Source organism: Sander lucioperca, chromosome 24 (assembly GCF_008315115.2).
Source record: "Sander lucioperca isolate FBNREF2018 chromosome 24, SLUC_FBN_1.2, whole genome shotgun sequence".
Classification (NCBI taxonomy): domain Eukaryota; kingdom Metazoa; phylum Chordata; class Actinopteri; order Perciformes; family Percidae; genus Sander; species Sander lucioperca.
Window position 1 is genome coordinate 12,128,161 of NC_050196.1, and position 14,732 is coordinate 12,142,892.

The 14,732-nt window shown below is 39.3% G+C and overlaps 1 protein-coding gene across 2 annotated transcripts in view; it reads left to right on the top strand.

The window, feature by feature from the left end:
• Positions 1-1,528: 1,528 nt before the first annotated feature.
• The window catches only part of LOC116044684 (gamma-aminobutyric acid receptor subunit gamma-3-like), a 116,032-nt gene continuing 102,828 nt past the window's right edge, over positions 1,529-14,732 (top strand). Inside the window, exons 1-2 of one of the 2 annotated variants that reach the window (XM_031292096.2) lie at positions 1,529-1,918; positions 2,439-2,593. In XM_031292096.2, coding sequence (XP_031147956.1) covers positions 1,866-1,918; positions 2,439-2,593 — 208 coding nt within the window. In that variant the 5' untranslated portion in view covers positions 1,529-1,865. Of the gene's footprint in view, positions 1,919-2,438; positions 2,594-5,195; positions 5,463-14,732 lie in introns of those variants that run through there. The other variant, XM_035998799.1, reaches the window with a different exon arrangement.

Here is a 14,732-nt window from a genome sequence, read left to right on the forward strand (position 1 = left end):
AAACTGAGACCTTTGCTTAAATTTTGCAAAAATGCAGCAGTCGTCGTAGCTATAGCTGGGTTTAACAAAGTATTTGTGTTATACATTTTGTTTTATGTAATGTATTTGTTTTATGTATTATACTTAAAATATCAAATAAAAAGGATTAACACATATGGCATTCATTATTAAACATAGGGCACATCTGCTGTATATTTTAGAATCCATTTTATAGCTTATATGTGGCTTTGTTAAATTAAGATTATAGCTGGAATCTGACCACAGTTCTTTGGTGGATCTATTTTAGCTGATTCCCAGTTGATGTTTAACTGCTTTATAAAAATAGTTTGAAGCATATAATGTCTGTGCACTCCATTTCCATTTATCACACATCTGGGAATAATCTGTTTATATATCTACTCACCTGTCATTACTTTATCCAGAAAAAGACACACAAAAACAAATCTACTTCAGTTTTAGTGCTGTCGATCCCTCATGTCATTATCTAAAGCTATGGTTATTTTCATCACTGTATTTGATGAGCAACGAGTGACTAGCTTTTTATAGATGAAATACTACAACCGATTCAACCAATTCGTAGTATTACTAATACTTCCTGCAGAACAAATACTTTTAATTTTAAGTACATTTTGCTGATTATAATTCTGTACCTTTAAGTAAAATGCTTCAATGCTTGACTTTTACTTGTAATGGAGTATCTTTACATCGTTGTACTGCTGTTTTTACTTAAGTTTTGTATCAGTATTGTATCAGTTTAAATAATCAGAAATTATCGGTTATTTATGGAGGTCAGTGCTGGTTAAGAGGTTTACTAGTTGCAGCACTGCAGTGAAAATCTAGTACTCCTGCCAGTTTTTTCTTTTGCATATTCAGCCACCAGGGGGCAGCGTAACCTCTCAGTGTGTTGTTTGTGGGCTAAACACAGGCTGCCCTACTGAGTTGTGCACCTATTCAGAAATGACTTACTCTGAGTGTGGACGAGCGCTTGCTGTTACTCTGTGGAACGTAAACGGGTGTGTAAAGCCTAAATATAACTTCCAGTGGCGATCATCATCAGGAAAGCAGCAAACATCAATATACACAGAAATCGTTCACTGAAACTGATACCCTACTGTTTTTTTTCTATGACTTTATGCTCATATTTTTATGATCTGCGTAGTGCAGCACACTGTACAATTGTGGATAAAGTATTCAAAATACTGGATTGAGTTTTATATGGTAAAAAGCCAATAATCTACCTTCTGTTTCAGCACCATTTACCCTTAACGAACTGCATAATTATTTGGAATAATTCCAGAAACGTAACAACGTATCCTCATTGATACAGATGTTTAAATATAAAAAAAGGTAATGAAATAAATAAATTTGGATCATGACGCAGCCTGAAAAAAAATTGTTTTTAATCTGGATAATGCAATTGTGGTCCAGGTACTGTATGTAGCCTGTGCCTGGTTTATGAGTCACAGAAGATGCTCATCTCCTAAGGTTCACCACCAGCACCAGCAGCAGTAGCAGTAGCAGCATCACCAAACCACTGTTGCCCACACAGGCGTTAGAGAGGAAGGAGGGCGCTGCTGGATCCCGTCCATTCGAGTCCCCTCCGCTGGACTGATCACATTGATTGATCGTCGGGTGAGTCCCGGAGGAACCCCTGCGTGGAGCTTGGAGGGGGGGTGGGGGGGGGAGACCGCGGTGTGGTCGCAGATGACACGCAGAAGAAAGTGTGTGGGCGGATGAGGAAGTTCAGAGCACGGATTGATGGTCACACACCTACTGTACTCACTTTATCACAGCAGCAGCAGCACAACGCCGGAATCTCCATCCACCAATTTTTATGTGATCGGAGGTGATCCGCGCATGGGAAAATGATAATCAAGTTTGTGCTCATCCTCTTCATACTTCTCGATCAAGGTGCTCGGTAAGTCGGATTTGCACCTTTGTTTTATTTGCATGATCAACAGCTGAGAGGTGTTTCTTTGAAGCTTTACAAGTTCCTATGTGACTATTGTGGAATATAATAGCAATTACGCATCTGATGTGAAGGGGTCTTGCTTATAATGCATGTGTTTTTTTTTCTAAGGGCTTTCCCCGCACATACACACACACACACACACACACACACACACACACACACACACACACACACACACACACACACACACACACACACACACACACACACACACACACACTCGCACAGACAACAATGACTGCTGTGCCCAAACACAGAGTCTAGGGTCTGACAACCATTCAGTTTAATCTCATAGCATCTAAATATAAGCAGCATACATCATTGCTGCTGCGACAAAGTTTTTTTTTTTTTTTTTTTAAATTTTTATGACAATGGTGTTTGTTAAAGGGTAGCTAGGGATAGCACATCAACATGATTAACGACTCCCACTCATTGTTTTTCACCCCCCTCCCCCCTTTTCCCCCAGTTCGGATCTACTGGAATATGGCGACGACGATGAAGATCCCAACGATACCACTGTCAATCAAATGCTGGTTCCCAGGTCGCACCAGGAGGATGCCACACTTATACTGAACAATTTGCTCAAGGAATACGATAAGACTCTGCGGCCGGACATTGGAGGTAAGGTTGGATCATATTGATAAGTTTAAAGCTTGCGGAATAGGCTAAAAACTAAGTGGAGTTCAGGTGTAGTGGCGCTGTCCAAGGTTCTGATTGTTATTAGTTGGGAGTGGAGCTGTCCATAGTGCTGAAACCAGTGACGCTGCAACACTGGATGGGGGTTGCTTTCCTAGTAGCGGTTTAAAGTAGGCTATCTTATGTTTACAGATATTCTGAATGTATTGTCCATTTTATACGCATTTCCTTAAAGTGAGGGCGGACATAGTTGGTATCTTTGGACACTTTGGGATGTCTACTAGAATTTAGAATACAGTTCTGAATGTTTGGACAAAGTTTGGCTAGACAGCATGAGCTTGTATGCATGACCCCAGGCCCACAGCTTGTTAATAACAGTGTCTGGTAACTGAAGAATACAAAAACATGTTTGGATGGGGTTTCAGATTTGATCATGCATAAACTACTGGCTGCAACAACAATTTTTTTCATTATCGATTCATCTGCCGATTATTTTCTTGATTAACAATTATTTGTTGTCTCTATAGAATGTCAGAAAGTATAATAATTTATAATTTTCTAGAATCCAAAGTGCCATCTTCAGATGTCTTCACAATGTTTTAACCAACATGTTAACAGGCCCAAACCCAAATATAGAGTATGTGCTTTACTAACATAACTGACAAAGAAAAGCCAGCAAATCCTCACATTGAAAATGTGATTGGTAAGTAATTAGAACTTTATTTATTTAGCACTTCACGGTTCAAAAAGCATTGGAATAAGTATAAACAACAAATTCAGGCAACAATTGTCAGGCAAATAAGAACAAATCAGGGCAAGAAAGCATCAATTAAATGCTTTTGTGAGTAAGTAGGTTTTGAGATTTAAAACACTCAGCAGAGTTTGCTGAACTGACTAATCCATAGTCTAAGAGCCAGGACAGGAAAATCTCTGTCACCAAAAGTCTTAAACTGTGAGCAACCTTTGTGAAACTGTGAGGGATCAGCATCTCACTGATACATGTGGACCCAATTGTATAGTGCCTTAAAATTAGGTGATTTTTTAAACTTGTTTGGAAACACTGAAGGTGTTTTTGTAGGTGAAATTATCTATTATTATCATGTCTTCTTAAACTAAATAAACCCATTAGATTATCTGACATACATTGGCATAAGGGCTCTTGTAATAGCTCATGACAAGTAGAAATGTTTTTCAGTTTTCCATGTTTTTTCTGAGATAATCGTCATTGTGTCTCATAATCATTACCACCAGACCGCATAGAAAAATATAGTATATATAGTATAATATATATAGTGATGGGTATCTTTTCCTATCTTACCCCTACATGAAATTCTAGGGCTGACATACTGTACTATACATATAAGAAGGTCTGTGTGTGAGAGGTTTGGGGTGGTAGCTTGAGTCCAAATCATTTTCTGATTGCACCCACATTATTCCTGCTATGCTTATGGTGCAATCAAATCTCCAAGCTTCTTGGAGGGGGAATGCTCTTCTTCAGAGAGGCAGGGAGGCTGGCTGCTAATCAAATAGTTACTAGTTTGATATCCCCACTGGACTGACTGGGAAAGTTCCCTGTGTTGGGTGTAGTCACTACTACCAAAATGTCATTAACTGTTACTGCTGGAGAAATCAAGTCAGTTCATCTTTTCTATCTGAGCATTCTGTATATATATATATATATATATTAGTACCAAAAGTTTGGACACGCTTTCCCATTTACTTGAATGAGAAAGTGTGTCCAAACTTTTGACTGCAGTATATGTATATATGTCGACATATATGTGTGTGTGTATATATATATATATGACAGAATAAAAGCAGACATATGTGCTCTTGAATAAAGCTCTGAATGTTGCAGCCTTGGCATAAAGACACCTTCAGTAGCTTTAATGGTGTCATGCTGTGTAACTGTAGAGATCTTGTCCCGAAAGGATCTGTTTATTTTTTATTTTTCTTATATTCCAATTTACTTCTGCTTTGTTATGATTTTTTTCTGTATTTCTGTTCCCTGCATTTGTGATTTTGCATTTACAATCAGCAATGTGCTGACAAAATCAGAGGAATAGTTCACTGATATGTGGAACCATTTGCACATTGCTCTACTCAGCATTTTTGGAGTAAACACTGTGTTTCTTAACTTTTAAGATGCTCTAGTTGTTTTGTTTTCCTGCAGCTCACTGTGAAAATGTAGCTTGTGCGTCAGAGAGAGTAGTTTGGCTGGCTGCGCCAAAGATGCTTTACAGAGAATCTTTGGCTGTACTAGCAAGTTTGGTAGCTTAAAATGGTGGAAGTACGAGGAACTGGAGCAGGAAAGAAATGGAACTGATCAGAAAATCTAAAAAAAAGTTTTTTTTGGCATGGCATTTGTCCAGTTGGTGGCGGTAATGCATGATGTCAGGCGAAAAGAAAGCAAGAATTAACAGTTAGCTAAACTAAACAATAAAGTGTTCGCACTGTGGCTGTGTGGGATGTTTAATATCGATCTGTCGTTCTGTTAAAACGAGCGAGTGTGGAAGTTCACTGAGATGTAGATAAACACGATACTGTGACGATAATTTGTCTAATGAACTTCACCTGGCAAAGCGCCATATTGGAAGACAACTTCTTCCTCTTCTTCTTCTTTATGTTTTTTTTACCGCCACAAACTGGACTGGAGTTTGGTAGAAAACACAGAATGGGCTCCCTGTAACTCGTGTTATTTAGGACATATCAGGATGTTGTTTTCGGACTTATTCAACCTGTTGTAGTGGTTACGCTGTCATCTCTTTGACAATAACCGGTCGCACCAGTTTTACACGAGCTTTACGTCTGCTAAAGACACACATGAGGAACACGAGGGTTCTTCTGTGACCCGGTGAGTACACTTTCCGTTCAATTGCCAATTAGCTGTCAATTAAGGACGTTAGTTTGGACAACGCGTGTGTTGTGTCATCGTTAATGTGTGTGCCACATGTTTTCTAGGCTATATGTTGACCATTGGTGGTGGTGATAAGGCATGGGGGCGGCTGGTTAGCGCAGTTCGGTGCCATTCCATTGATAGTGATAAGTTGTTAAATGGTGCGTTCATTCCACCTGGGAATATCAGGGACCGCCCCCGTGATTACATTGTATTTCCGACTGCCAGCTTCCTTCTTCTTCTGTTATATTGGCGTTTGGCATAACAACTTGTTGCATGACTGCCACCAACTGTTGGGCGTAGCCTAGAGTATCGTGTGTGAAAACATGGAGGCCACAATAACAAAGATTTGCTGCTGTTTTCTTATGCGAGCATACAAACAGCACATCGACAGGTGTTTGTTTGTGTTATCTGCAGGACAACGAACGGGAGAGTGGTGATGGTTGTTCAAGTTTATGTGATAGTGGTTGTTAGGTGCTGGCTAAAACTAGTTGATGATGCTAGTGGTAGTGATGTTGTGAGCCTTACGTATCGTAGAAATTAAGATTTTTGCATACAGAACACATTTTAGTAGTTTATAAAATACAATGTTTTTTTTTTTTTTACAATGTTTTTATTATAAATTAAACTACCCAACAATATACAGGCCTACACGTCCAGCTGAAACAATTAGGCCATTAAACACTTAGCTGATTGGCAGAACTGTTTTGATAGTTTTCACTTACTAAAATGTGATGATTTTTCTGCATCGAGCACTTTTGCTTTTAATACTTTACGTACATGATGATACTTACATACTTTTAAGTAGGCCTAACATTTTTAATGCAGGACTTTTACTTGTACCAGAGTATTGTTACATTGTGGTATTAGTACTTTTACTTAAGTAAAGGATCTGAATATTTCTGTCATAATGAAGATTTCCCATCATTCATTCAACTTCAAAGCTACAGCTTTCAAGAGAAAAGCGTACAGTAAATAAGATTTCCCCTACAGTTTTGTTGACAATGCAAATACATTTCTGATACGCACATTTGATTCCATTTTTTTGGGACTTTTTTTCAAATATTTGCTTTTGTTGTGTGACATATTGGATTATTTCATCTCTTTGGGCCTCAAACACACGTCTTATTTACAAACTGACATTATCAAACACCACTTCTACTCTTCTAATTAGAAGTGTGCTTTTTAGTCGAAACATCTGTCTCAGCCGCAGGACTCATGGGTTTGAAGTCATTTTAAGGTTAAGTCTGAGACTACAACCCGGAGCTTTTTAAAGTTGCCACCTTCAAGCCTGACAGACTTTCATTTGTAACGGCTTCAGTTGGAAGTTTTAGTAGAGCTACGCCCGAGGTGAAGTTTCAGAAGACTTTGTGGAAAGACTCTTGTGGGAAAACTTATCTCCAGATCATTAAGAGTGTTTATTTGTGGTCTTACATTATTTAAAATGACCAAGCACAGAGCTTTCACAGGCAATAACCTGCTGGTGGGAATGGATTTTCTCCACCTCCGCCGGTGGCTCGCTTGGCTCGGTTCAGTCAGGTAGCAGAGGGGGAATCTCCCTCCAGCTCTGCTTCCATAATTAAGGATGACATTTTGATGAGATCCAGTTGACAAACCTCAGTGTCATCCATGATGTCTGAGCAGGGTAATGTGAGGCAGCGGAAACACACACACGTAGAGATGCACACACTCGGAAGATGATGCTGAGTCAAAGACAGATCTGGGCCATTTAAGTCATTGTAATAAAATATTGAGTTCAGTTGAGAACTGCTGCAATGAATCTCTGTCATACACACACACGCGCACACACAAACACACACACATGCACAGTATCAAACAATGCTTTTTCGTTTGCCTCTTTTTAATGTGAGCTTTTCTCCTCTGTATTTCTGTGTGTTTATCTGCTGCTGGCTGTGGAACCAGAGCACATACTGTTGTTTTAAGCATATTTGAGATTTCTGTATTAATTGGCCATTAATTCAATATTAGAAGCGTATTTTTATCTCACAGTGAAGCTTACTTCTTTGCTAAAAACAACCTCTTTAAGCTAAAATACAATAGGGAAGGCCAGGGATGGTTGTATTCCCTTGTTTGTGTTGGACCTTTTAAAATCTTGTGTAAAATAATTAGACATGTATGTGTTAAAATCTTTTTTTTTTTTAACTTGTTTTATTATAAAGACTGGACACAAGAGGAAAATAGCGAATTGTGGTTTTCTGTAGTTATGTGCTGGACTATTTCTTGGCCAGGAGCAGTAACTCCCTGTAGGTTGCCTGGCAACCTAATGATGAGGAAAGAGACTCCAGGAAGTCACTGCACTTTGCCGAGAAATAGTCCAGTAATAATCCCTAATAACTTTCCGTTTACACTTTGTTTTTTGTATAGATTAAACATACCAGGTATAACTCACTTAGTAAGCGTTGGAGGCGTGTGTAACCACACTTCTATGACTGGCTGGTTTGAGCAACCTCCTCGAATCTGCGTTGTGGGTAGAATGATGAATGACGAGCGGGAGGCTAGTGGCTCTTTACGCCGCGATGGGCCCGTTTATTATCTGAGTAGGAACAGAGTATGTACTGGTCAGTCATACAGTTGGCTCATAGTAGCTTACACGCAGCACACTTGGGCACGTCTCTCATAACTGGCAATGAATACACAACAGCCAGTGGCATTTAACTACAAATACAAACAAATACAATCATGTGAAAATATGTACCTGAGTAGGAACAGAGTATGTACTGGTCAGTCATACAGTTGGCTCATAGTAGCTTACACGCAGCACACTCTACAAGAATAACATGTTATGTTAGAACTGAGGCTAGCTAGAAAGTGCATTATGCCGCTATTTTAACATTCTGGCACTCAAAAAGGTACAACAATCCACTTGTAACTCTTATTATTAATCTAGTCATAAATCACAGTGCACATATGTTCATACAATGAATATGCAGACATAAATACACAATATCTGTACTCCGTGCTGCACTCGGCAACTCACCTTGGGCACGTCTCTCATAACTGGCAATGAATAGACAACAGCCGTGGCATTTAACTACTGCAGAGAGGGGGCGCCCTTGAGCCAATAATTCTGAATTGTTATTAAATAACAATAATGGCAAGTGGAATGGCATAATATCTAAACCCTGTTACACATGGGTAGGCAGATATTTGTTTTACATTGAGACTGAGCCTGGCTAGCTGTAGAAATAAAATGGATTTTATCCATTACCCCCTTGCTTTCAGTCTTTATGCAATGCTAAGCTAATTCTGTTCTATGTTCATATTTAGTGTATGGACTAGTGCTGTCAGTTAAACGTGTTATTAAAGGCGTTAACGCAAACCCACTTTAACGGCGTCAATTTTTTTATCACGAGATTAACGTTCTTTTTGGCATGGAAAACTTTGTAGTTTTTTTCACATGCTGTTGCAACAGCTAGTAACGTTAGAAAAACTACAACACCACACCGGATCTAGCTAGACCGAAAACAAAACAACAGGCACACACTTGTTTGGGCTTGCAAGTCGGCCAAAGAGTAGTAGGCTAACGTTATGTTTTGAGTGGATGGCGAGCGCGAGACACCGAAATGGATGCCAATAAGATTCTGAATGGAAAAGTTTACTTTTAAAAAGTTACCAAATGGTTCCATTGACAAGACCAAAGTGATCTGTGTGTTTTGTCGTTGTGAACTGAGCTATCATCGCAGCACGTCCAGTCTGAAATACCACTTGATGGCCAAGCATACAGCTGATGCCAATTCTCCGCCCCCTCGTCAAAGCCAGGTGACAAAAGCACAAAGCAAGCCGATCCACTTTTCCATGTTAAGAGCATTAAAATGAGAAAAAATAATTGGACAAAAAGAGATGTAGGGACATTTAGAATAGATAAAAATGTGTGATTAATTGCGAGTTAACTGACATTAATGCGATTAATCGCGATTAAATATTTTAATCGTTTGGCAGCACTAGTATGGATCTGAGATTGATATTGATCTTATTATCAAGAATGCAAACCAAGAGTATTTCCCAAAATGTGGAGCTATTCCTTTGAAGATTTGTATTAGCCACAAATGAATGTAGGATATATGAACGCTGTATCACAAATTTCCCTCCCACATTAACTTGGTGCCCCACTTTAGGTGACCACAGTTTTGAATACGATGGATAATTTGATACTACGATGGATAATTTGTAATGTACATTGTGTGATCGTTACTATGCTTCTGTTTGTCAAAGTTATCTTTTAAAACCAGTAGCTAAAGAGCGAGATTTTGTATTTTCAAAATGTCATACTAGCATAAGCTAACCATGTTATTTACCTTTTGAAACATGCTGATTTCTCCAATCTAATGCACATATGAAAAGTCAATAAGTGACAAAGGCTATATGCTTTTCAAAACAATACATTTAATAAAAAAAACGGCATTGCTTAAAAAAAGCACAGTTATTTCATGGATCCAGGATACTATGCATCCTGATAAAGTTCCCTTGGCCTTTGGAATTTAAATAGCCCCACATCATCACCTACCCTTCACCATACCTAGAGACTGGCATGGTTTTATTTCAGTTAGCCTAATAGCTGGTTTGATTTGCATTGAGAGATGATTTTATGGAAAGTACCCCATGCCAATCTCTAGGTATGGTGAAGGGTATGTGATGATGTGGGGCTATTTTAATTCCAAAGGCCAAGGGAACTTTATCAGAATGCATAGTATCCTGGATCCATGAAATAACTGGCCTTTCAAAATAAAAATCTGCCTGCCTCTATGGGAATTTAACATAGGGGTGTACTCACTTTTGTTGCCAGCGGTTTTAGACATTAATGGCTGTGTGTTGAGTTATTTTGTGGGGACAGCACATTTACACTGTTATACAAGCTGTACACTTAATACTTTACATTGTAGCAAAGTGTAATTTCTTCAGTGTTGTCCCATTAAAAGATATAATGAAATATTTACTAAAATGTGAGGGGTGTACTCACTTTTGTGAGATACTGTAGCTGTTAGCACTTCCACTTTTTTTCAGGCTTCTAATTGTCTATCCATTCACTCGTTGCTTTATTGTTAAGATTTTTGTCTTTATCTTATTAATTATTAATAAAAAAAAATTAATGTTACTTAGGAATCTTTAAAACTATCAAAAGTACATTTCAGTTCAACAGCGGTGAAGCGACTAAGAGAAAATAAGAGTAGAAATCCAAGATTCAACATAACAGGGTTATTATCTTAGTTCCCGTGTGTGTGTGTTGTCCCTCTGTCTCTTCTAGTCTTGTGAAGTGAGCAGCGAGCCTAATCTTCATATAAAGTGGGTGACTGGTCCACTTGTGAAAAAGCATCCCACATTTCCCCCGAGCAGAACAAGTGTTGAGCCTCACCTTAACCGATAAGAAGCAGTTCGCTTAGATGAAGATGAGATGCTTTTGTGTCCCTATTGTGTCACTTTCCTTTTGGATTCAAGAGTGTGATCACTTTGTGCGATGTGTGTGCGATCGTCGTGTACTGTGCAAAGACGTTCATGTGCGTGAGTGCGTTGGAGCATTTGCGAGTGTGTGTGTGTGTGTGTGTGTGTGTGTGCGTGTGCGTGTGCGCGCCAGGGATTCAAAGACAAAGCGGGTTGGAGTAGATGGCTTTGTATGCTGTGAGAGCTCTGGAGCCACGCACATGTTGAGTTTGGGAGCCAGGGATGATTCAAGGAGTTTAAGTAAGGTCTGAGCCTCACTCTTAAAATACACCAGTCCTCCAAGAAATAAAAAAAAAAAATGCATTCAAGCAAGGTTAAAGCATCTCTTAAAAACTATTAAAAACGCATCAGGATACTGATGCACTGAGCCTTCTCTTTTCAAAATGAAACTATATATCTGTGAGTTGTTTTTAAAAAAAATCTGTCTTTAGTAGGAAACAGTGGGCCTGGGCAAAGAGCCAGAGTCAGAAAGTCAAGTTGATTAAGAGACGGACTAATGTGTTATTGGCTTTGGTCGTTATTGCTTTTTGTCACTCCTTTTATTTATTCTTTGGAACTGCAGTTTTCATGATATTTTGTGGGATGTACACAGAAAGTTTGCTGGATGGATTCTGTGCGTTACACTGTGGGCTTGAGCCACGTTTTCTTTTTAGCCTACATTTGTTATAACAAATTGGCACCATTAAATGATGGCAATTAGCTATTAGCAGATCCTGTTTGCAGTTTAATCATGTGTGTACAGACAACTATCTCTGGATTACTTTGACGCTAGAGAAAACGTTGCAGTTATAAGTAGCATCTTTTTTCTATGACTTCTAAGTGGATTTATGGACGTTTATTTGCGACGCACATCTGAGATAACATACCTTGGAATGTGTAAGTCACATTAAATCTAAAAATATTTGTCTCAAGTCTGTGAGTTCAGATTTGACTGAGTTATGACTCAGAAAGAATACCATTTTTGATGCAAATTGTGGCTACTGGGCGCTAAGAGTTTTAAAGTAAAGTTCCTTAGAGCCGCTGCTGCTCCACCTGCTGACTGTGTTCATGAGCAAACCAAATCAGCAGGCTTGTTTTTTAGAACACTGACATGCACCTGTCCCTTTTACCTCATGCAGTATCATTGCCTCATGTCTCTCCTTACTTCTACTACTTACCCTACAGTCACATTAGCTACAAAGGACAGCGTCACGCACTCGCTTGATGGGCGTTCCTGGGCGTGCCTAGCCAACTCCTAGTTGTCACTAGGGCTGAACGATTTTTGAAAATAATCTAATTGCGATTTTTTTCCCCCAAATATTGCAATTACGATTCGATATTCGATTATTTTTTTAAGCTCTTTGTCTTCTGTATTATTCAACAAAGAATAATATAATAATGTATAGTATGAACACACAATTACACACTAGACAGTTAAATAAGTAAAAATATAGTATATATCTATACACACACACACACACACACACACACCAGTGTAATTTTTTACAGTGCACAGAGAGGAGCTGCCTCCAGCCCCTCCCCCTCGTGAAGTTACGTGCTGCCGTGTGCACTTGTTCAGAGAGGCTATCGTTACGTTAGCTAGTTGCTGGTGTTCTTGCCGTGGGATTAACTGTACTAATAAAACCGTTGAAACAACCGTTGCTGTGAAAGCTCCCCGAACGTCATTTATCAGTCTGGTTGTTACCCCTCTCAGTGGCAGCTCCTCCACTCATATCTTTATAACGGAGCTAACCGCTAACCGGAGCTAACCGCTAATCAGAGCTAATCGTTGCCAATCGAGCCTTGAGTTCTGTGTGTCTGTATCCATTAACTGCATGTATAGACTCAAGCCCGAATAAAACCCTTCATTTTATTAAAATGGCTGTAAAAGTTTTAAACTACAACTCAGAGTTGTTTGAATGACAGAAATCAGCTCAAGGTACAGTGTAGCGTTAGCATGCTAGTTGATGCTTTCTCTACGGAGTGCAGACTGATTGCTCTCGCGAATCATGAAACCAAATCGCAGCCTTTGCGATTAGGAAATCGCGTTTTAACATATCGCGATATTATCGAAAATGCAATTAATCGTTCAGCCCTAGTTGTCACGGTGACGCTTCTGTATCGATAGTAGCATGCTGTTGCCTACTATCTGCAAGAGGTCTTACAAGTCACTTCAGAGGTATTGTCAAGTCACAAGAACAATGTTTTTGGATTTAAAAATATGTATTTCTCGATAGGGGTAACAAAATATATGAGATAAAATGCCAAACATATCAGATAAATACAGAAATCCGATGTCCTGAAGCGTTTCCGCCATCTTGAATGATTTTCTTCAACTCAAGCAACCAACGTACATACGTCACGCTGCCTTCACTCCGATTGGCAGTCGCTTTGTCGCATCGCTCAGCATTTGCATAAAATAGACTTCTTGTCTATTTTGGCCCCGCCTTGCTCGTGGCAGCGGCAAGCTCATTGCTGGCAAACGGCCACTCCCATTGAAAATGAATGGCAGCCTGTCGCTTTTTCTCTGTCTCTTGTAGCTAATGTGACTGAGGGGTTATAGCTAGTTCAATCAATGAGAACTTGTAGATATATTGCCACATACTCGTGGTTATTTGCAGGAAAATAAAAGCTGTTGTTACACTGCAAATAGTGCATTTAACAGCAGCAGCTGTTTGATTTGCAATAAACAAAAGACGAACTGGCAAATAGAAAGCAGCAAAAGAAAACATTATGGCTGTGTAAGACAAGAAATTAGCCATGGAGCACTTCAAAAAGTAAACCCTGAAAAAAAGATGCTGTTTTTAACTCTGATCAGGTGTACGGTTTAGTGTCAGCCGCTGACAGCTCTTCAATATAGCCAGATAGCTAATCCAGTTGCAGCTTGTGTGTGATTGCAGCTGGCGACTGAGACTGAAGGCTGTAACTGTCCATAAATAACAGGCTGTTACAGGCTACACTGACTGACCAGGTCGCTGCACTCATATCCGCTGTCATTGCCTCCCTGAATATGTCAGGCGCTTACAATTAAGTCTGTGTGTGGGGGTGTGATCTGCAAACAGCTACTGTTTGTAGTTGTACTGTACTTTTATCCATTTATATTTATTCCTTTAACGCGCAAAGTGTGTGTGTGTGTGTGTGTGTGTGTGTGTTTGTGTGTGTGTGTGTGTGTGTGTGTGTGTGTGTGTGTGTGTGTGTGTGTGTGTGTGTGTGTGTGTGTGTGTGTGTGTGTGTGTGTGTGTGTGTGTGTGTGTGTCTAAAGAAAAGGACTTTGATTCAGATAAAAGCCAGGTGTGTGTCAGAAATAGAAACCAAAGCTGCTCAGACATCATTGGTTTGCAGCTGTTTCCTGTCTCTTTCATCTGTTTCTCTACCTCTCTTTTGTCCCTTCCCTTTCTCCCTCCTTTCCTTCATGACCCCCTCCCCCCTTTTGAAACCTCCTCCTACTCTATTTTTTTAAACAATGTTTTTATAAATCTTTCATTGCAATTACATTTTTCATTATTAGTTGTTGCAGTTATATATTGCTGACATCAAACCCCTCTCATTGCAACGGTTTGTTATAATTTCTTCTAAGGATGAGAGTGCAGAAATCCAGACTAATTGGTTTTGCATTAAAGGAATAAAGTTCCTCACTTGCAGATATTTTAAAAAATAAGTTTCCTTGGAATGTCATACATACATTTCTTCAAAGGTCATTATAAGAAGGGATTCTTATAGATGTAACCTCCCCCTACTTAGTATCAATTACTGTATGTTGCTACATAATTCATGTCAGTATTTGCGGTCCAG